The sequence below is a fragment of the Pecten maximus genome, chromosome 12, assembly GCF_902652985.1.
Source record: "Pecten maximus chromosome 12, xPecMax1.1, whole genome shotgun sequence".
Taxonomy (NCBI): domain Eukaryota; kingdom Metazoa; phylum Mollusca; class Bivalvia; order Pectinida; family Pectinidae; genus Pecten; species Pecten maximus.
This window is the reverse complement of record NC_047026.1, coordinates 15,178,605-15,200,200: the sequence shown is the minus strand read 5'-3', so window position 1 is coordinate 15,200,200 and position 21,596 is coordinate 15,178,605. Positions and strand designations below refer to the sequence as shown.

At 32.4% G+C, this 21,596-nt stretch overlaps 1 protein-coding gene across 4 annotated transcripts; it reads right to left on the bottom strand.

The window, feature by feature from the left end:
* Positions 1–800: 800 nt before the first annotated feature.
* Positions 801–20,370, bottom strand: LOC117339081 (enolase 4-like). 4 transcript variants are annotated; one of them, XM_033900456.1, is made up of 17 exons: positions 20,029–20,370; positions 18,815–18,859; positions 18,393–18,476; positions 17,082–17,275; positions 15,899–16,048; positions 13,708–13,725; positions 12,910–12,945; positions 12,462–12,497; positions 9,731–9,899; positions 9,014–9,142; positions 7,912–7,974; positions 6,643–6,807; positions 5,901–5,957; positions 3,669–3,794; positions 2,976–3,171; positions 2,697–2,764; positions 801–2,096 (listed from the first exon to the last, which is right to left on the bottom strand). In XM_033900456.1, the coding sequence occupies exons 1-17, from the start codon at positions 20,206–20,208 to the stop codon at positions 1,866–1,868; spliced, it is 1,947 nt and encodes a 648-aa protein (XP_033756347.1). In that variant the 5' UTR covers positions 20,209–20,370; the 3' UTR covers positions 801–1,865. The 4 variants fall into 4 exon arrangements, with proteins under 4 accessions (XP_033756347.1, XP_033756349.1, XP_033756350.1 ...); XM_033900458.1 differs by lacking the exon at positions 5,901–5,957 and having other exon boundaries at positions 20,029–20,369; XM_033900459.1 differs by lacking the exons at positions 12,462–12,497; positions 12,910–12,945 and having other exon boundaries at positions 20,029–20,369.
* Positions 20,371–21,596: the final 1,226 nt, after the last annotated feature.

Genomic DNA, 21,596 nt, shown 5'->3' with positions numbered 1-21,596 from the left:
TGAGTACCTCCAAAAGATCTGGTTAAAATTTATACCATATTATATCATAGCCTCAGGTTCTACACCTGATCACGTTCTGGTGGTCATTGGACAAGGATAAAGGGTCGAAGGTCACTTTCGAACCCTTCTGGTCGGGACTCAATTTTTTAGTTTCAATATGAAAATGAATTACCTCATTATGTCATATTACACAAAATGTCAGAATAATCAGGAGTCAGATAAAACAAGTTTCTCTTTATTCTGATCTGTATTAGATAACTCGGGTAACAAACTGATATGTTTTTCATGGCACTAAATGATTTTAAATTGTGAAAGTTACAATACAAATATTTTGTATTATAGAAGTAAGTACCATTATGTAAAATGTATAAGTTTTGTATGGCAGCTAAAGGAAAATGAAACTACAGCAAGGTACAAGTAGGAATTCCTTATTCTCATTACGTTTAAATATGTATTCTAATCAGGTTTTCATGTGTGTGAGAGGATGTGTTTTAATGTGACATACAAGTGTTCTTAATCATCTAGAAAAAAAGGTGAACTGGCAGATATGTTCACATAAGGAAGAAAGCTGAAGAAAACATTCACTTTGACATCATGTATACACATACACAAGAATAGATTTGGCAATTAAATTCTGTTAAATTTCATCCTAAAATTACCAAATCTTGAATATTTTCAGCAACATTTTCATCATTTTCCTTTACATGGTATTTGAAGTGTAAAAGGTCATTCTGATTCATTCAATGGCTGCCTCAAGTTGTATTTGTTATACTGATGAATAAAACATGAAAGACAAAATGTATGTTTTGGTTTTTTATGATGAAATTATCCCATGATCATAGATCATCTGCCTGCATCACAATGTCTGTACAATAACAGAAGTATAAGTACCAGTAGACTAATCAAGCTCAAACTTCACAATACAGGTACTTCCTTCTATGGAGTTTCTTTTTGGGTCATAAGGTCAAAGGTCAAGGCTATTGTCACTATAAATAGAAATTTGGTTTCTGGGCAATAATTTAAGTTCAAGTGGACCAAACATACTCAAACATAAGGTTTAATATTCATGACCTAAGAAATTTTCGGTCTGATCATTTTAGGGAGTTTTTAAGGCTCATGACATTTTGGATGTTTTTGGTATGGCTATATATACAATGTATGTAGATTTAGATTTTGTGAATGAAACTTCTAATTCTTGATGGATTTTGATGAAAGTTGGTAGAAAGGAGATCATGGGAGTTAGAATATTTCAATATAATTTTTTATTTGTTTCTTGCACATTTAATATCCTTATATATATAACAAAATTTTATAATACAACATACAAAATATTAATAAATATTTGTCAAAATATTGAAATAATGAAATTTCACAAAAAGTAATAATTTTTTGTATCACAGTTCAAGTTTGTTGGACGGAACCCATATACATAGCAGGAATGAACATTGGAAAAATAAATTCAATGATAATTTCTCCCAGAATTTTTATAAAAAATGTATCATAAAACCTTTATACAGTACCATCCAGTTTCACCACAAACCTTTTGTGATCACACAATGTAAAATGTTGTTGAAACTTCCTTGAATTCCTTTGGAATTTTTTGCAGTTCATAGTGTTAGTTAATACATTTATCACCACTAGATTGTCTAAAACCTTAAATCTGGGAGATGATTTAAATATCCTGTATTGATGAATATCACTAGGACCTTGGTTGAGATTCCCCTGACTCTGCATGGGCAGAGATTCCTCTATCTTCAGATTTGTTTTTAACTTCAGTAACTTTTCACATTGTGACACATTGTTCAAATTGTATTGCTGTGATATAATTTTGATCTGAACTCCTTATCTATTCAGCATCAGTAAGTTCACTTCTTGCGAGGAGTTGCCTCCTTTTTGGTCGTCGTCTCCTCCTCGCCTTCCTCAGGCTCTGGGAGAGGAGGTGGGGTGATGTGAGGGAATTTGTATTCACTCTGAGCAGCAAGTCTGCTGGACATTTCAAGCACACCCTCAATCTGAAGAAGTCTGTTGAGCTGAGCCGTCCTCTCTCCACGTACTGGGGCGCCGACCTTCATGAACAGAGCTTTCACACCCACCGCCTATTTTAAATGAAAGCAATGCACAATAAGGCCAAAACAAAGTAAATATTTATTTTCTTATAAACCTACCAACCCCTGTTGAGTACAAGCTGCTATTTGAAATAAGCTTGCTGAAGATTACTGATGATCATAAACATTTATATGCTGAATTAAATGTTACTATTACTAATTTCACATCTAGTCAATAGGAAAGACATCTGTACAGGTATTGAAAAATCTAATATAACTGCTGGTCAGGGAATGGTATAAATCCAACAAATCATTGAAAATGTCTAGACTAGCCAGAGATGGTATTAAAGTTCACCTGGTTATAAGACATGCCTTTGAAATATCATTACATGCTAACCTGACATATATATATATGTATATATTCATTCAATAGCTGAAGTCTTCACAAAACATAAACATATCATTTCTCAGGTTCACACCTACACCAAGGGTTATACAGTAAAAGCTCAACAGCACCGCTGAACAAATATCAATTAGATTTATTTGACAATTTGAACATAGAATGTGGTCTATGCAGGCAAAACCAGTTACATTTAGAAAGTAGTGTTCACTTAATTGACTTTGGATCTATGTTACAATCTATAGACTTACAAAATCGGCCAGGAAAGTGTCCGCAGTTTCTCCATTACAACAGGACACAATGACTTGATTGTCTGCATCTGTCAATCAAAAACATAATAATTATCTTTTTGTATTAAGAATAATCAGGATGAAATAATATCTAAAATTTAGGCCATCAGTGCAAGTTTCTTTTTCTTAAAGATTTCATACACAATTGCATGTATTGTCATTTACCATTCTGCCCCCAAGCCTCTTTCAGACAAAGGTGATATAACTCCAATAGCTTTGGAGATCTGGACATTTTTGTACCTTGAAGTTTTTTGGCCACATGGATAGTATCGCTAACAGTGTTGAGACGGTCAAGCGCGAGGACAATTCCGCTGGACACAAAGTCTGGAGTCAGCTCCTCATCCTTTAGTAACCCTGGCCTGGCATAGGCCTGACTGCCCACTACAAAGCACTGGTCACTGATGCGATCACTCAAACGCATCCAGTGTTCTTTCTCCTTCAACAGACAATTAATGGTACAGATATTTGACTTAACAGGTAACTGTGTATATGTACCGGTATTACAATTTTTCTAAACCTATCCAAGATCCCCCACATTTATTATACAATCAAATATGTATAGCTCAAATTTAATGTATTGAATTTGAATGTAAAATGAGTATATTTGGTATGTCATAACTCTAATTTACATGTATAGTTATCTCCCTTCCACATAACTCTTTGACTGCTTCCCTCCCTTAATTAGTTCTTGACTCTCTGCCAGGGCTGTGCTTTCTATGTATTGCATATTTAAGACTTGGAAAACCCCAATACACACGAAGCGATGAATTTCAGCATCAAGAGTATACCTTATATACATGTACACATGTGTGATGATATATTATTCCTCAGACTTCCTTTAGAGTTAAGGTTATATGCTACCTTAAACATCTTTGCTGTGATTGATATTGTAAGTACAGAGTATATGTAAAAATATTCTCAGCTTTCACCTACTTGTTTTCTGAGAGGGTCAATGACAGCGATGATTGACGGATAACGCCCGAGAAGCTCTACCCAGAATTCCACAACGTCATCTGCAACCTTTGCTTGACCCGTAAGAAGTTCATATTTACCTTTCTCCTGAAAACAGTGATAAAATCTTATTACCACATGTGGCTACATGGATGAGATAATAATTTTGGATTCATTTTTAAAAAGTTAATTCAATCAGTTAACTGACATTTCATCTCAATGATTGATTATCTTCTTTGAAATTTAAATATTGTTCCAAAACTAGGTCTTCCTTTTTTTTCAAGGAAGGACAATCAATCAAACCACCTGTTGGTTTATAGTTTTAAAAATCCACAGTACTAGGAGTACCGTAATATAATAACAACAAATAAGCACCCCTTCTTCATTTGCAGAATTGTAAGTATTAAAATAGCTACATGTGCTTCATGAATAAGCCCTCCTCAAACTTTGATACTAACATTTTACACTAGGAGAGGGACTTATCTGAAGATAAGTACAGTTTACTGTACTAAATTTTTACACAAGGGGAGTGGGCTTATTTGAGGATAAATCTAGTACTCAACTTTTACACTAGGGGAGGGGACTTATTTGAGGATAAATCTAGTACTCAACTTTTACACTAGGGGAGGGGACTTATTTGAGGATAAATACAGTACTCAACTTTTACACTAGGGGAAAGGGCTTATTTGAGGATAAATTGTAAAGTATGCTCCATTGCCTGCAATATACATAAACATACTTCATACCAGGATTCTGTTTTTGATCTTAACTGATATAAATAGATAAAAATTATTTGAAAAAAAATCAAAAAAAATCAAAACAATAACATTATTCATAAACTACAATAAAATCAGTAATGAATTAAAAACAGTAATTTTTTTTCATTGATGAATTTGTGAAATTTCTTTTACATATACACCATTGTGGGTTGCAAAAGAAATTAAAATTGATAACAATCACATGCTCCCCATATATATACATGTACAAGTGTATATAAGTTGGATTTAAAACTGAAACTAAAAATAGAAAATTGTTTGAGTCAAATATGAAAATGTATGAAATTCCTCATTTATAGAAAATATGAATAACCAAAATTAGTTTGTGTACAAAACATACCAATAACAACTGGGACTGAATATTTCTTTAAACAATGTATAAATTAACAATATTTATTTATTTGTTCATTTGTAATTAAATAAAAACAAAAACCACAAAACACAAGCATATGAACACACACACCTTGATAGTTTGGTCTAGGTCCTGTAAAATCAAACATTCAACTCAAGCATCAGTTACTTATTAAGCTGGATTTGTCATGTTAAGCATTGGACAATTTTGATACAAAATATGGTATATACAAAAGCATTAGGATTTACACAACTTATTACAATCACAAATAAACTGTACAAGTTAACACTCAACAATTTTCATTGATGGAAAACAAAAAAAAATCAAAGTGATTTTTTTCTACATTGTGTTATCATCTTAAACATTTTTGGTTTCAAACAATTTATTGTTTCTTACTTTTTTGTATAAATCAAAAATTTTCATACACAACATTTATTTTATTTCATGTTTACCGACACATTATTTGGTTTTATGCTGATAAAAAAGATTAACAATTCAGATTTTCTCAACCTGCAAAACCAAACTGTTTCCCCATGACGATAATATCGATTTCGTAATACAAGTTTTAATCTAAAAAAAAGTCTACACTTGTATTGGAAGTATGGGTGATATGGAATCTGCCTGAATTAAATGTATTGTTTTACGTTAAAAAGTTAAAATATATTAATGTAGCTAAACACGTCTATATGAATATACATGTTTTGGAAACTTTTTAATTTTTGTTTTTCCTCAACAACCAACAATGGACAAGTTAAGACTACTGTTATACTATTTATGTTAATACAATACTATATTATCATTTTATAAACAGATTTAGCTTACAATGATTGAACTGAAATTTACCCTTTTAAATTAGGATATACTAAGCAGGTGTTCATCCAATAATATTATGAATTACGAGTCCAGAAACTCAAAGTTATCTTTCAAAATAAAAGATTTCAATTTTAATTGATAAACAAAAGCAAAATTCATTTCAAGGAAATCACACTGTGGAAAAGGAATTAAAACCAAGTTAGAGTTATACGCAGATGCACACGCTTTGTGAGTGAGTTACTGCCCCTTACTGAGGCAGGTGTCGTATGCTACCTTGTGCATGTCCTGTCCGGGAAAAGGAGCGGGAGGCTCTTTGCCAGTCACAGGGTCCTGTACATATATACATTATGTGTAATTACTGTACCAACAGGGCCCTGTGTACATACCAGGTACTTGTAACATATACTATACTAGAACAAGGGTTCCATATGTTAACCTTGAAACAATCATTGCCATTTCAATTACAGTATAATACACAGTAGACAAATATTATTATATACATGTACATAACCAGTGTCCTGTGCTCAAACTTGTGGACAATTAAGATAATAATTCAGGATCCTGTGTTAATGCAATTTAATATGTCTGTGGTATTGGTCTAGCGAAAATAAAAATTGCTGTCCTTCCAATTCTGAAGCCTTCAACTGTAATATGATTTTGATAACATGCAACTACCTGGTAAGAAATTTGATTCTGAAATGGTACAAAATGCAAATTTTTTTTTTTTCAATATCTATTTCAAAGTCTATTTGATTTCTGTTTGAATTCTTCAAATTAGATAAAAAATATATCAAAGTCACTTATAGAAATCAGAAGACAAACCCATTTTGCAATATTGGTCTTTCAAGAAAATCACTGTCCTCGGAAATTTGGACAAGACTATATACAGTATACTAAACTCTGTATCGGCCTGATGAACATCTGATGGTGGTCAATTTAGTCAGTCCTGCTCAACTGGTCTAGCTAGAACATAAATCATCAATTTATAAACATTTTCATCAAACGACCAACTTACATAGTCAAAGATTTCATATGCTGCACAATTGATGGCCAGAAAGAAATCTTCACCAACGGTCAATTCACACTGGGTAATTGCTTCTTGCAGAAGGTCAAGGCCTTGTTCTGGTCGGTCAAATGTTGGACAAAAAGCTCCAATATCATTGGTTAATTTGGCAGCGACCTGAGAAAATCAATCATAGATTATATTCTGCTGTCGAGTGATAAATTTAGTTGAAAGATAAGTATATTTCAGCAAGGGTAGAAGCATGTATATGTTAAGATTTTTTTATAATTAAGATATCAACCATATTTATTCTCAATAAGTCGTGATGCACAGTATCAGTTTTGAAGTTTGGCGATCAACTTATATGTGAACTAAATTTTCATTACTGTTTTAAAATTGAAGATCCTGGAAGAAAGTGCTTATTTGTGGATAAATGTGGTATATGTAGTAGGTATGATGAGCCGTTTGTGGCAGCTCATCAGCAACTTGAAGAGTTATCCACCCCTTGATGCTAGGTATAGTTGTGAAAACTCTTCCCTAATATTTTAGTTTCTCTGTTGAGCAAGACCTCTTGAATATTGTGCAGTAAACATCTTCAAGCAAACAAATCACTGATGCATCAGGACTGGGACATAATTGGCCTTCTCCTCTTTTTGAATTAATGAGTTATCAAAAAAAGGCCGAACATTTTTTCATTCAATTTGTTCATTGATTGATTATAATTTCACATCCTCAGTTGATGTCATTAATCCAAAATAATATTACTGTATAAACTTTTGCAATTTGATGGGTGTCTTTCACTGTGCTAATTTAAAAATTTGTAAGTTATAATTTTTTTACACAGAAAAAGACTGTTGATTTGAACACTGTCCGCCATCTTAGAAAAGGTCAGATTTCTCTCCTTGGTGAATACAGAAAATGAAATTTGATGAACCAATTCAACAATTTATTTTGATGCACAATTCACACTTTATGTGTTGCTATCTAAGTAAACAGTTCTTTCATCCCCAAAAATTACCCACAGATTGCATGCTTAGGTGCACAGATTATCTTTATTTTTCCAGTACGTCTAATAACTCATTAATTCATATACAAATTTGTGATACATGTACCCATGGTGCATGTTGCAAATTATAACTCAGATCGTCATATTCATGTATGTACAAACCAAAGATATAAGCTTGAGTACATCGTATGAGAATGAAATGAATATGACAAATCTGATTGAATCTCGATACTTTCCAGCCAAGAAATACTGTTTAGGACTTAGGTCACACTTACCCCAGACTTGGTAAATAAACTTTTCCCGACGTAGTTGTAGATTTTTTGTATAAGTGGCAAACTCTGTAAAATAAATCAGTTTGACCCTGATAATTACTGAAAATAACATCATTTGCATATATCATGCTTTAATTATCCTATAAATAACAATGGTCGGGTTGTGTGACTTGTCAGTATATAGGGATTATCCCAACCACTGTCGTATTTCTCCCGTAAGTGGGTCCAAGTACATTCTAATTACTTATTTACTATTTCTCATTATATATACATTTTTAGAAGATGGAACACATTTATATGATCTAAAGTGTCTCATTCCATAAAATGGCTGGATGTTAATATTGGTTTTTTATGTTATCAAATACCTGTTTTATTATGTATGTACAGTGAAACCTGTCTAATCCAACACCATGTTGGAGTGACACTTTTGGTCGGATTAGACAGGGTGTCGCAAAAGTCAGGTATTTGTTGTTGACTACACTTGGCATTACGGAAATACGGTACAGTGTCGGATTTGACAGGATGTAGGAAAAGTCAGGTTTCAGATTAGACAGGTTTCACTGTATTAACATGTGACACTTAATGAAATATGATTGATTGATTGATTGATTGATTGATTGATTGATTGATTGATTGATTGATTGATTGACCTATAATAATCCCAAAGGATATTTTAATGTCTGATTCAAAGTATCCGGTAGGTGGGTCCAGGGCTTCAACAGGACAATGAAACAGTGGATTTAGCTTATTGGTATTTCTTCTGGACTTTTATAAATACGGGCGGGCTTATTACCAGACATGGGCTTTTTAGTGGATCAATGTTGAATGAAATTATTGTGCAATCATTAACTTGTGAATGCCATTGACATATCATGATCAGGGCATTAAAAAGAGTTTGACCTTTTGATTCCAAAGTTAAATAAAATCATAATTTGTCCTGGCAGTTTCCTGCTGTGTATCTTAGTCTTATCAAATTCATTTCTAATTACAACACCTTTTTTAATATCAACACTATTAAGTCTACCTTAAACATCTACCTGATCATTAATTTCATTGTTCTTATCTGGCCATATAAAATTAAAACCATCATGGTTGCTATGGCTACCTGTGAGAGAGGCATGCCTGGTTTAGGAACCACCATGAACTCCTTTATACAATTTGACTTTCCAAGCGCTGCACGTCCACTCTGTATGATGGTTACCATGGGCAGCGGGACTGTCATTTCAAATGGTACCTGAAAATATCATGTACAGTAGATATTATAAGTATCTTTAAATTAAAATTGAGAGTTAAATGCAGTAGAGCCAAAATAAATCAAACTGCACCATACAGATATTTCATTCTTCTTTGTTTGTTTGCTGAGTTTTATCATCCAGTGAACAGCAAGGGTCATTTTGTGGTGGAATCTTCTTGTAGTAGTTGGTGACTACCTCACTGAAAAATACCACATAGGCCCATCGCATGCCATCCAGAGCAATAAAGGTAAAGTCACAAAGTGTCTTGCCCATGGACACAACCACATCAGCACAGACCTGCCAATTTCTCATCTTTCCAAGAAATAGAAACCCTCACAGGTAGGAATTAAGCATTTAACTACGCACCTTGAACCTTCTTCTGAGGTCACATGTCCGACACTCTAACCGACTGAGCTATCATGGTCCCCAAAAAAGCTGTGGTGTTAGAGTAACTAATTAATGACTACATGGGACATCATAAAACCATGATGATGCCTTCATCTATCAATCTATCAACATTTGATAGTTCTTAGTTCAAACATAAAATAAAGACCTTTGAAGTTTTATAAACAGCTTAGTTTTCACACCTCAGTAAACCGAAGCCCAGCAACGTGTTGGAATACGGGTATCTGCTGAATATGAGCGGCAGCCACACAAGCTGCACGACTCATGGTACTAACAGCACCCGCACCTGGCAAGAACTTCTCCGTGGGCTCCATTGGTACGGCAACCGACATCTGGCTTTTCCCTCCCTTTCTGTAAAAAAAAACAACAACACACATTAAGAAATCATATCTTGCTTCATTATTAATTTTTAATCAATATATGTCCTTTACTAATTTTTAATTTTAGTCTTTTTGTATGCATCCCATATTTTCTAACAATTTAAAACTTATAATAATTTAAGCAAAAATAAAAGATAAACATTTCTATTTCAGTTTTACTTTCTATTATCTATATCTACAACTTGTAACTCATAAAGTAATGAGTGTTTATTTATGATATGTATATAGTTAGTACCAACATTATCTGTCTTTATATACAGTACTAACACTTATCGAAGATTTTTTGGTAATCATCAAATTACAACAACATAGCAGTTCTGGAAAAACATGTGCATTGCATACAGTTTTATTTCAAATTCTTCAAAATTTTCAAAGAAATGTTTATTCAAAATTAATTTCAATTGATGTAAATATTAAAATGACAAAAAAAAAATGCACAAAAATCAAAATGAACTGTAGAAAAAAAATCTGAAAGGAAAACTGCTGAAATTGAAATGCAGTAATTAAATAAATCAATTAATAACAATTAACACAATGTAATTTCTGATTAAAAAGGTATACCAGTCCTTGTAGAGCATGCAATACATGGAAATCTTGTGAAAGCAAAAGTTACATAAAGTAATACAACATATAATTTATAATAATAATTATTTCTTGCTCCATTTTCTGAAGAATGAAAGTTTTTCAGCATTTCAATTTTTTTTATGATTTGAAATTTGACCTATCCCATTTTTCTTTTTAATTAAAACATCAATTTTTTCCCTGATTTCAAATTTGCATTTGCTTACTTTGAATTTATTATTCATTATTATTGAAAATGTTTGATGATTATTTTTAAACTCTACTCAGAGAAAAAATATATCAAAAATCAAGAAACATTTAATGAAAGTTTAACAATGCTTTCTGTATCAACCAGAAATTGGAGCAAATTTTCTAACCACAACTGGAATGGAACAAATTTGCATTGCAATTTTTTCTTTTCTGTTTTTATTAATTTAAATTCCATTTGTAATTTAACTATTGAATCATGGGAAGTTTTTTCACTAACCTATCTCACCAAAATAACACCTAGTAGATTAAGGGAGGAAATTATTTATTAAGACTCCGTTCACAAAATTGTCTTCGCTGAAATTGATTTTGTGTTCCAATACAGTTCTGGTTTGGTTCAATAAAAATAATTCAAATGTCAAAGGGATATTATAACAAACACATGCAAATGATGTCCTAGTTATTCCTGAGAGTATTCACAATGATTGTCATGTTACAATGATCCTCAGTTACACAGTCTGACCACAGGCACCTTGGTCAAGGTACCCTTCACAACAGACCAATCAGATGGGGGGTAACCCTCACAACAGACCAATCAGATGGGGGGTAACCCTCACCACAGACCAATCAGATGGGGGGTAACCCTCACAACAGACCAATTAGATGGGGGGTAACCCTCACAACAGACCAATCAGATGGGGGCTTTGTTAGAACAAAAAGTCAATAATAATATATTTGTCTGGTCAATGATAGTGAAATATTATCTAGGCCTCTTCAGAGTAATGTATATTAAGATTATTGATGAAATTTATGTTCATTCAAATAACTTACTAGGGGTGCAACATGTATTTCTTCAGAGTAATGTATATTAAGATCTTGTGAAGCATGAACAATATATCTTTGTACATTCCATGATATCAGTATAGCTGTTTGTGCTGGCTAATGTCACTATACCTTAATATGTATGACTATTTTTTCTAACATCACTAATGTTACTTATTTTTATTTTTTTTGCTGTATCTAATGTGTATGAAATCACTTTTTTTTTCTTTGTATCACTAATGTGAATGACTATTTCTCTGATGTCATGATAATGTAAAAAAGTACAAAAATTCAACTAGATATATTCCATAATATCTGAAAAAAATTCCTCTGGTCTTTGACAATATGTCACAATTCAAAATACATATTTATCAATTTGATATGATGTAAGTTCATTGTTACCAATAAGTATGAAAAAGGAGAAAATTGTCAAAAGAGAAGTACCATATAAAGTGTATATATATACTGTATTTTGTTTGGTAGAGGAGGTTGAGATGTTCCTAGTGACTTCACCAAGTTAAAAGTAACCTGATGTGTGTTAAAAAAGGGGGAAAACCTGCCTATCAAGGAAATAATGAACATTTAAAAAAAATCTCCCATGAAAAAACATTCAAATTGCTAATTAATCAATATCTATTAAAAGTCATCTCTAGACTTTTGTCTAGGATAACTCAAGAGAAATGTATGTTCATTCAAACGACTTACTAGGGGTACAATATGTATTTCATTCAAATTACCAAATGGTAACTTACGTTCATTATAGCCCAATATTGGATTTTCAATAAGGTATAAATTCTTTGACATTATATTACTTTGAATGTTGAGCTATTTATATTTTACTATGCCTCATTAAACACATTATAAAAACGTGTTGTTGCTTTCAATACTAAAAACATCAGTAAAAGAACAGAAAATTTGGTAACACAAAACGATACAAACTTACACAGACTTATTTCCACTGTTTCTCCCCCTTTCATTTCTTCAACAGTTACACATGTGTAATTATCAAAAGGCTACTATAAATTTGTATCATAATTACTGACAAAAAATTTGAAGTAAAATTTACAGCATCCATAAATTTTTCAATATAAATTTTAGATTGGAAGAGAAAAATGTTCATTTGGTCTATTCTTAGCATCAGAAGATTAATCATTGAACGTTTCATTGACAAACAATAGCTTGTTGATCAAGATTTTTTTTTATCTAATATAACAAAATAAAAAATAAAATAGCTTGTACCCATTCCAGGCACAATGAAATGCTTTACAAAATAAACTATCAAATAATAAGATATTCAAATTATTTATATTTCAGAGATGTTTTTTAATTTTTTATTTATCTATTTTTTTTTAAATTTCAAACATACTTGAAACAAAACATTGCTTACTTACTTGATCTTATTTCCACTGTGTTTTACCCTTTCTTCTCTTCAAATGACCAAGATATGTCAATAAGTACATAATGTAGTCAATATTGGTCATTGGAATACAAGACCAAACTCACATTACAATGTATATGGATAGCATATTTTGTCTATATGTTCTTTTTTTAGCATATACATGTTAAAACAAAAATATTTGTCTGAGGACAGATGAAAAACTAAAAAAATTAAATAATAAAATAGATATTATCAAAATGAAAAACTAAAAAAAAAGATAAATATTAAATAACATCTGTATATGAATAATTATCTTATATATATATATATATATATATATATATATAATATAACAGGCTTGTATCATTAGGGCTTATAAGTAATAAGTTGATGAATAAGAAAGGAAAATTTGAGAAAATAAAAACATTATTATTTTTTTTTCTAATCATATTACCATTGGGGATTGTTAACGATGAAATTAAACTACCAGGTAGTGTACAAAATTCTGCATAAATATAGAATTAAACATATTTGCTTTATATTCATGAAACACGATATAATTAATAATCTTAAAAGATATCTATATATCCTGTTTTGACAAAGGTGGAGAATCAGAAAGTAGATCTATTAATCATTATAATTTTTTAAGATGCCATTAGATAACTTGATGAGTGTACTGTAGCGTATCTAGCCCTGAAGGTGACAGAAACGTGTTGATGAGAGACAACAGTAAGCATTTCTATCTAAATGGTAGTTAACCAAGTAGGTGATATGTGTTATTTACTATCAGAAATCTAGATTGATGACTCACTTCTTTTGTTCTTTTCCCCTGGAAAAAATTGTAAGTGAGGAATTCAAAATATGGTGCCAGGTAGATTATGTATATGGTGACATCACAGTATGGTTTTATTCTACTGAAGGTATTTCACAGATATGAATAAATGGGAGTTTTGTATCTGGTGAAGAAATACAAAATGACTGATTGAAAAAACGAAAAAATATACAAAATGCTGATGACAGTCACCAATAAAAAAAAAAAATAAAAAAAATATCGTCTCCACCACCCATGAAAACTCCCATATATTGAAATCTGAAAAAAACCCTTCACATTCCTTATTAATGTTTTGCAAAATCAAAAACGAATTAAGATCTCATTTTAATCTTTGTAAAAGATGCTTTACATATCTTGATACCTCGATACATGGTTATGAAGTTATGAATGATAATTATGTGTTACTTGATCGGACATCTTTATACCAAATATTGTCAAAAGTTTGCAGGAAAAATCATTGCAGCATAAAAAGCTTTCTTGCATAATCAGACTATTGATCATTTAAATACAATGTACTAATTTACAACTACATTGTACAGGTACATATTATGGTATACAGAGTATAAATTATACAACATTGAGGTCAGGGTACTAAAAATGTGAACATTTACATGCAAAATAAGTATTATATAAGTACAAGTATGTTAACCAATCAAAATGGAGCATGTGTTTGATTAACCAATGAAAATATGCACCATTCAAAATGATATGAATTATGCATTTTGATATTTGATGAAAATAAAACTTTAAGATAGCTAAAAGCTCTTTCCTGCATAATATAAATGAAGTCTTTCTTTTGTAGTATAGTGTAAATATTGACATATTTTTCATGTTTCTATAATTACAAAAATATCAGATGTTATGAAAATCAAATTAAAATCAAAATAGAAAAAAAAACCTAAATGAGTTAAAAAATTAAAATATACAATTAGTTCTATCTACCCAGAATAACTGTATAAACATGTTAAATTATTTGCCATATCTAACTTTGTTATTACAACAAAATTAAGCATTTCTATTATTTTTTCTAATGTCTGCTAACTATAGTATAAAATATATGGACACACATTTTCTTAAACAAAATTATCATTCTACTTCACATTGATTTTAAAATGCATACTTGTATATGCCAAACATTTATTTCTGTATAAGTACTAAAATTCTCCCTTCTTATCTTATTTACATCAATGTATGTTTTTTTCTGTGGATATTTTTTTTGGGATAACTCCGCAAACTAACAGTAAAACGATACTGAAATTATGCTCAATAATTCATTGAATATTTTTTCATAACGAGTCATTATATGAAAAACAATGGAATAGATATCCTGTCTTTTTTTTTCAATAATAACAAATTAAAAGAATACAAAGATATTTATTTTCTATTAATATCTTCATTTCATGTTTTAAAACAATTATGTATTTACCTTACAGCTACATTCATGGTTAAATTCAAATTCAAACTACAAAAATGTACCTAATATCTAATGTTTAAATTTACTCACAGTCAAAAGTAAAGCTGGAGTTTAATACTTCTAACTATTATGATTTTTAATTATATGTCAATGTTGCTTATATTGGAAGAAAAAAAACACATGATTAGTGGTATTAGGAATATTAAAACAAGCATCCTATGAAATTATTTATTATTTCTACAAAGATACTGGTACCCAACAGTATACCTGTCTTCACTAAAGCAGAGAGATTGAGAAGAGAAGCATGTTACATTTTTGTACTACCATAAATATATTCAAAAGCATTACTATTTAAAATTTTCCATAAAAAAACATGTGACAGTAGTCATTATGAGGTGATAAGTCACTGAATGTGTAGATATTAAGAATTTAAGAACCGTTTCAACAAAAATGAAATCACCCCAATATTTCAAGATTTAGAACTGTATATGATAGAAAGGAACATACTCAGGCCTTAGAGCATGTGTGTTTCTCATTTTTGTTAAGAAAATACAGTCATTTAGTAGAATTGAAACACATATTTCTTAGCCTTAAGTTTTGAATAACAGCAAAGTATGATGAGCATGATGTGATACCATCACCTTTAAGATCTTCCATTTTATAAGACCTATTTTAAAAAATATATTTTAGTTTCAATAAAGTAAAAATATCAATGAGCCACTGCTCTAGCAAATGAGACAAAATCTAGAAACCTACTTTGTTGCTGACTTGGGTTGCTTCCCCTTGCTTCCGCTGGCCTGACTAGCTGTTTCCACATCCTTTGTCGATCCTTCCTCTGTCGCAGCAGCCTCAGCTTCCTTTGCCAGTCTCTCTTCCTCAGCAGACTGAAGCTCTACATAGAACTTGCTGAAAACCCATATGTGGATATATAATATGTATTTTTTTTATATTACATACCATGAGATGTACATTTAATGTAATTTAATTGTGGTACTTTTATAGGCTGGCAAAATTCATTTTTGGTACAGTCATTATATTTTTCTATTTTGTTGTATTCAATGGTTAATATGTAAATTCAGTCACTATGGGTTTAGAATGAGAAAGTAGAAAGAGAGATTCATCATATTATTTCAAACTCACAGAAAATTTCCCTTTTGTAATATTCTGAGGAATCAAAACCTTAAAGTATTGAGAATAAAACAATTAAAAGAAAACACAGAAAAAAAATCCTCTAATTCTTAGAAAGGAGTAATCCCCCTTCTTATTACTCCTCTTCAATAGGTATTTGATTTATGGTTTATTTTGTTTAACATCCTATGCTATGTGTGCATACATGCATAGGAATATTTAATTAATTGTGGAAAGGTCAACAAAAAATTGTGCTCCTTCCTTAAAAACTTGATCTGAAAAAAGAAAGTACATTTTGTATAAAATATTCACGATTGAAATTCCATTGGTGTGTATGTTGTCATTTTTTGCATGTAGCATGAGGTTATAAAATCATCATGAATTCACTCAAAATGGTTTCAAACACTTAGATAACATACTGAAGAATGTTTTAAGATCAATTTAAAAAATTAAAAAAAAAAAAAAAAAAATTCAACAATTCAGCACTGAGTGCCCCTGTAATATATCAAACAACGCATTATGACAAGGGATAAAAGCCATTGTCATTTAAGGATGTGCCAGGTTGTGGAGAGGAGCTAAGCCGGAGTACCCAAAGAAAAACCACTGGCCTATGGTCAGTGCTAGGCAACTGCCCTACGTGGTTTTCGAACTCACGACCCAGAAGTGGAGGACTAGTGATAAAGTGTCGGGACAACTTAACCACTCGGTCACTGCAGCCCCTCTTCAGTAAGTAAACTCTGTGGGCTCCGATAAACTAAGTGACACAGATCTTAGCAATGATAGGTGTTAAAACCTAAACAGGACACTTTACCTAACCACATTGTCAACCTCCTGTTGCTGTGCTGGGTCCAGACCCGTCAGTCGGTTGTTTAGGTCTGTGTTAAGGATGTTCACCGCAGCAGTGACACTGTTCTGTCGTTCAGTATCGTCTCCCTCTCTGTCTTCTGGTTTTGTATTGTCTGATAGGTGACTGTTGGGTGATGGACTCACTACAGTGGCACTCAGCTACAGAAAAGATAAAACGGTAACAGACTAAAATCACAGCTGTGTGGAGTTTGTTTACTTCAGTCTATGACATTGTCAACATCCACTGTCATTGAGAGGTTCAATCTCCTTGTAGTATATGTAGCTGGTGGCTACCTCACTGAACAACACACGAGGCCACCGTCACATTACATCAAGAAAAAACGGAGGTGAAAATGTCTTGCCAAAGGATACAATCAAGATGGCAAAGAACAGTCCGTGATCTCAGCTGCTTTCTGAGAAACACAAACTGTCAGTGATCAAACCATATAAACATTTCAGAACTTCACCTCAGATTGTATAAGTACAATGCTGACTGACTGTCACACTTAAGACAGATTACCCCAACGGTGAGAAAATAAAATAACTACACAAAGCTCAAACTTCATAAAGGTAGAAACAGATCAAAGCAATTTTGGAGAAAAAAACAAACTTTTGTTTAAAATCATTAAGTAAATATTTTCCTTTAAAGCTATTGTTGAAATAAATGGAGATGTCAAAATTTACCAACAACAAAATTCAAATGGCATGATTATAATTTGCATGGACCATGGATTGGGATTGGAATTGTGCCAAATTATTGTGGAAAATCTCATCCAATTCCTCTAAAACTCTTATAAATCAAAATATGTTAGGGAGATTATTAATACAAAGAAAATGAGATCCAACGTCCAGTACAGGTGGTTCTGTATGTCCGGTACTCTCCCTTGGGAGGATTCCAAATAGACTACATGAGTCCAGTACATAAATCATATAGACAATAATTACAGAAGACCAGTCAACATCTAGAGGAAGATCTTCAACAGGTTTAATGGTTTACATGTTTCAGTATACTAGGATTCTGAGGACGGTATACAGTAGGTCATTACATGTAAACCATTAATTTAGATCTCCCTCTAGATGTTGACTGGTCTTCTGTACTCATCAAATTTTAATTTAGCACATTTCATAAACCAGAATCTTCCCAGATTTACTTTTTTAAATCTTTGAGGCATTACTTTCTTTATCTGTTGAACTGGAATAAGTGTGTACTGAAAACACAACTGCTACACAGGAAATATCCAATAAAGTAAACTTACAGTGGTACAATATTACATACCCTTAAGTTGTTCTTCACAGTGCAGAAAACTTCTGTTTGTATAGTAGGTTGGCCTTTGCTGTCATATGCTTCTTTTGCTTTCACCTGAAAACAACCAAAGTTTGCTTCAAATTCTACTGTAGTCAAACAATTTGTTTTATACAAATCATATGGACCTTAATTCTAAAAACTAAAAATGAAAGAAAAACATTCATGATGTACTGGAAGAGTTTAACTGACTTCTTAGAAGAAAGGAGGCTTAGAGTTTAAAATAATTACAACTCTGAATTGCTAATAATATGTATGTGATTTATGTTTAAATCTATTAATGTAGGAAATTGTTTTCAGCAAAATGTGTGAGCGTTGCAAGATGGATGACCTGACACTTGTGCAAAACCTCCCCCTTAAATTCAGGTTCTCAAAGGCGTACATTCCAAACTTACCTTACTTATTGTAGGTGTTGCAGCGAATTTCTCAAAGTAATTTGCCTGAAAAAAAAGAAGAGTTTCAATCTATTCCATACATCCCTAAATGAAAAAGTACACACATGATTATAATTCTTACTTACTCTAAATTTTATTTTTTAACCTGGCCATTCCACTAATAAATACAACATCATGGAAATCTTTAAAAATATTATAAAAGACATTTGGAAATAAATCACTCTCCAATCCCTTTGCAATAAAAGTTCTCGTTTGCTTGGTCAAATGTGTCAATATTTTATTGACCATAGTTTCCATTGTTATTTAAGACACATGTGAAATCCTTTATTTTTTTTAATAATTAATCGATCCCTTACAATAAGTTGAAAGCACATAGATGTCGCGACTAATTTTTTTTCAGGGACCAGCACATTCAATTTTTACACTACTTCTTCCTTTACAAAGATAACTACAACCAACATTCTTTATCGCCAATGATACGATTTAATCTCCTACATAAATGATGATATGGAGTGGTCAACAGGATCAACTTTAAATACTCGGAAAGAATAATGAAAAAAAATTCTGTTCACGCTCAGGCTGAATCTGCCCAATTGTGATGCACACATTCTAACATTGAACACTACTGCAGTACACAGTATGCTTAAGGGATTCCCACCAGTCTGTCAAGCTGGAAAGAGTACAATATTCTATCAGTCTGCCGTTATCTATGACACCAGATTTCATTATGGAACTTAATTATTAAATATCCCTTACTGCGAATAATGATTAAACTATGTTTAGTTATAAAATAGGAACTTAAAAACTGGAGGGGAACCACAACTGCGCTTCCATTTGGGAGCCAAATAACACAAACCAAATAAATCAAATAAAAAATATATATAATGACGAGCAGCACGCTACGTAAACAACAGATACCACAATCAGTACTACAGACATGATCCACAAACTAACATGGCCAAATCGTAGCTATATAAACCTAACACATATAGTCACTCCCGCAGACCTCCGAACAAGACATGCACACCTCGCGGGACACTCGAGGACATAAGCATCAACATTAATGGAGCCCACAATGTAAAGAGGAAGAACTTCACAAACCGTTTAATGTTTATGTGCGCTTGCGTGCCGGGGGGGTGGGGTGGGGGGGTATATAAATTTATTCCTGGGTAGGGGATGGGGATGGACGCTTTCCTGCGTACATATCAACATACCAAGTAACCGAAAACATCGGGCGGGTTGTCATAGAACATTGTATTCAAGACATCTTCCATTTTGTTAGGTACTCCATTGTCGTTATAGAACTTCACGGCTTTCTGTTTGATCTCGTATAGCTCTCTAGGATCACGAGCAGATGTCGTCTGGGTTGCGATAGTTGTCGGAGAAAACGCCATGATGGTAAAAGGTAGCGCTCAGTTTATCACAGGTTATAATGTTTTGTATCTGAACCGGTACCGGCGATATTCTTACTCCAAACTGAAACACGTTCCCTACACGAGCAAAATATTTACATAGCGTCCATACCACCTTCCATTTTTTAGGTTGCCAGGGATGAGTATAGCAATAGTTTCGTACAAAAATTAAATCGGTCAAATAGAGGGTAATAGATAACAAGCATGATTGACTTATTCAAAATTTTTATTATAGTTGCCACACAGTTAGAAATAATCATATCACTCTAAAATATTGTACTTGTTGGCAGCAAATACGAAAATATCAAGCAGGTGCTTTACCGGTGCGTTCGGATATGAACAATATGCGTGCATTCGAATAAGAAATAGGATTGTACAGTTGTAAATTACATTTTTTTTCATGTTGAAATATTTCTTTTTAAAATTTAATGTTATTAAATAGATTAATTTTGTAGTTATGTGTAGATTGACTACAATAATCAGCTTGATCTGGAGCTAGCATGCGTTTTTTTTAAAGCTATGCGTTGCGAAGTCCCTGTGCACAGAAGTACTTCTATCTTAATTCATATTTATTGACATTTGTGTTGCAATGAGTAAACCCACATTCCTCTTGACAATGCAGGGACATGTAGGACGTACGATTTGGATTTGTTTCCTGTGAAAGGGCGACTAGATTCAATGAGATCTTTTCTAATATCTTCTTTCTAAAACAGGTGTCTTCATCACATGTCCCTTTACATAACCTTATTTTTGTCTTTTAGTTGAGAAAAAGGGACAACATTACAGTCCCTGTGATATCTACGTACTATACTACAGAAAAGGACTTACAGTCCCCTGTGGTATTTATATACTACACGGGAGACATGGACAACATTACAGTCCCCTGTGGTATGTATGTACTATACGGGAGACATGGACCATATTACAGTCCCCTGTGGTATCTATGAACTATATTGGAGACAAATACTATGTTACAATCCCCTGTGATATTTATGAATTATACGGGAGACAAATACCATGTTACAATTCCCTGTGATATCTATGAGCTACAGGGAGACAAGGACCATATTTACAATCCCCTGTGGTATATATATACTTTATGGGAGTCAAGGACCATGCTACAATTCTCTGTGGTATATATTAACTATACGCGAACCATATATGTCCAATAGATGGCAGTTCCTTCAGCAGCCCGGTGAAACAATACCACAAGAAACCTAGCTCCATAAGAAGTATCGGAGGTACACTGTATAGTCATGCACTTATTCTTTTAATTGGTAATCGCATAAGTTTACAAAAAGTGAAGATTTCCCGGCCTAGCATGCCTCACGTGGTTCAGACAACAGACAATTTTCTCTGAAAATACAAAC

Coding starts and splice junctions, on each gene's coding strand:
- LOC117339081 (XM_033900456.1), bottom strand. CDS start 20,208: ATGGCGTTTTCTCCGACAACTATCGCAACCCAGACGACATCTGCTCGT. Junction 18,477..18,814: donor CAACACCTACAATAAGTAAG/GTAAGTTTGGAA, acceptor GGTTGTTTTCAG/GTGAAAGCAAAAGAAGCATA. Junction 3,172..3,668: donor TTGACCCTCTCAGAAAACAA/GTAGGTGAAAGC, acceptor TGTCTGTTGAAG/GAGAAAGAACACTGGATGCG.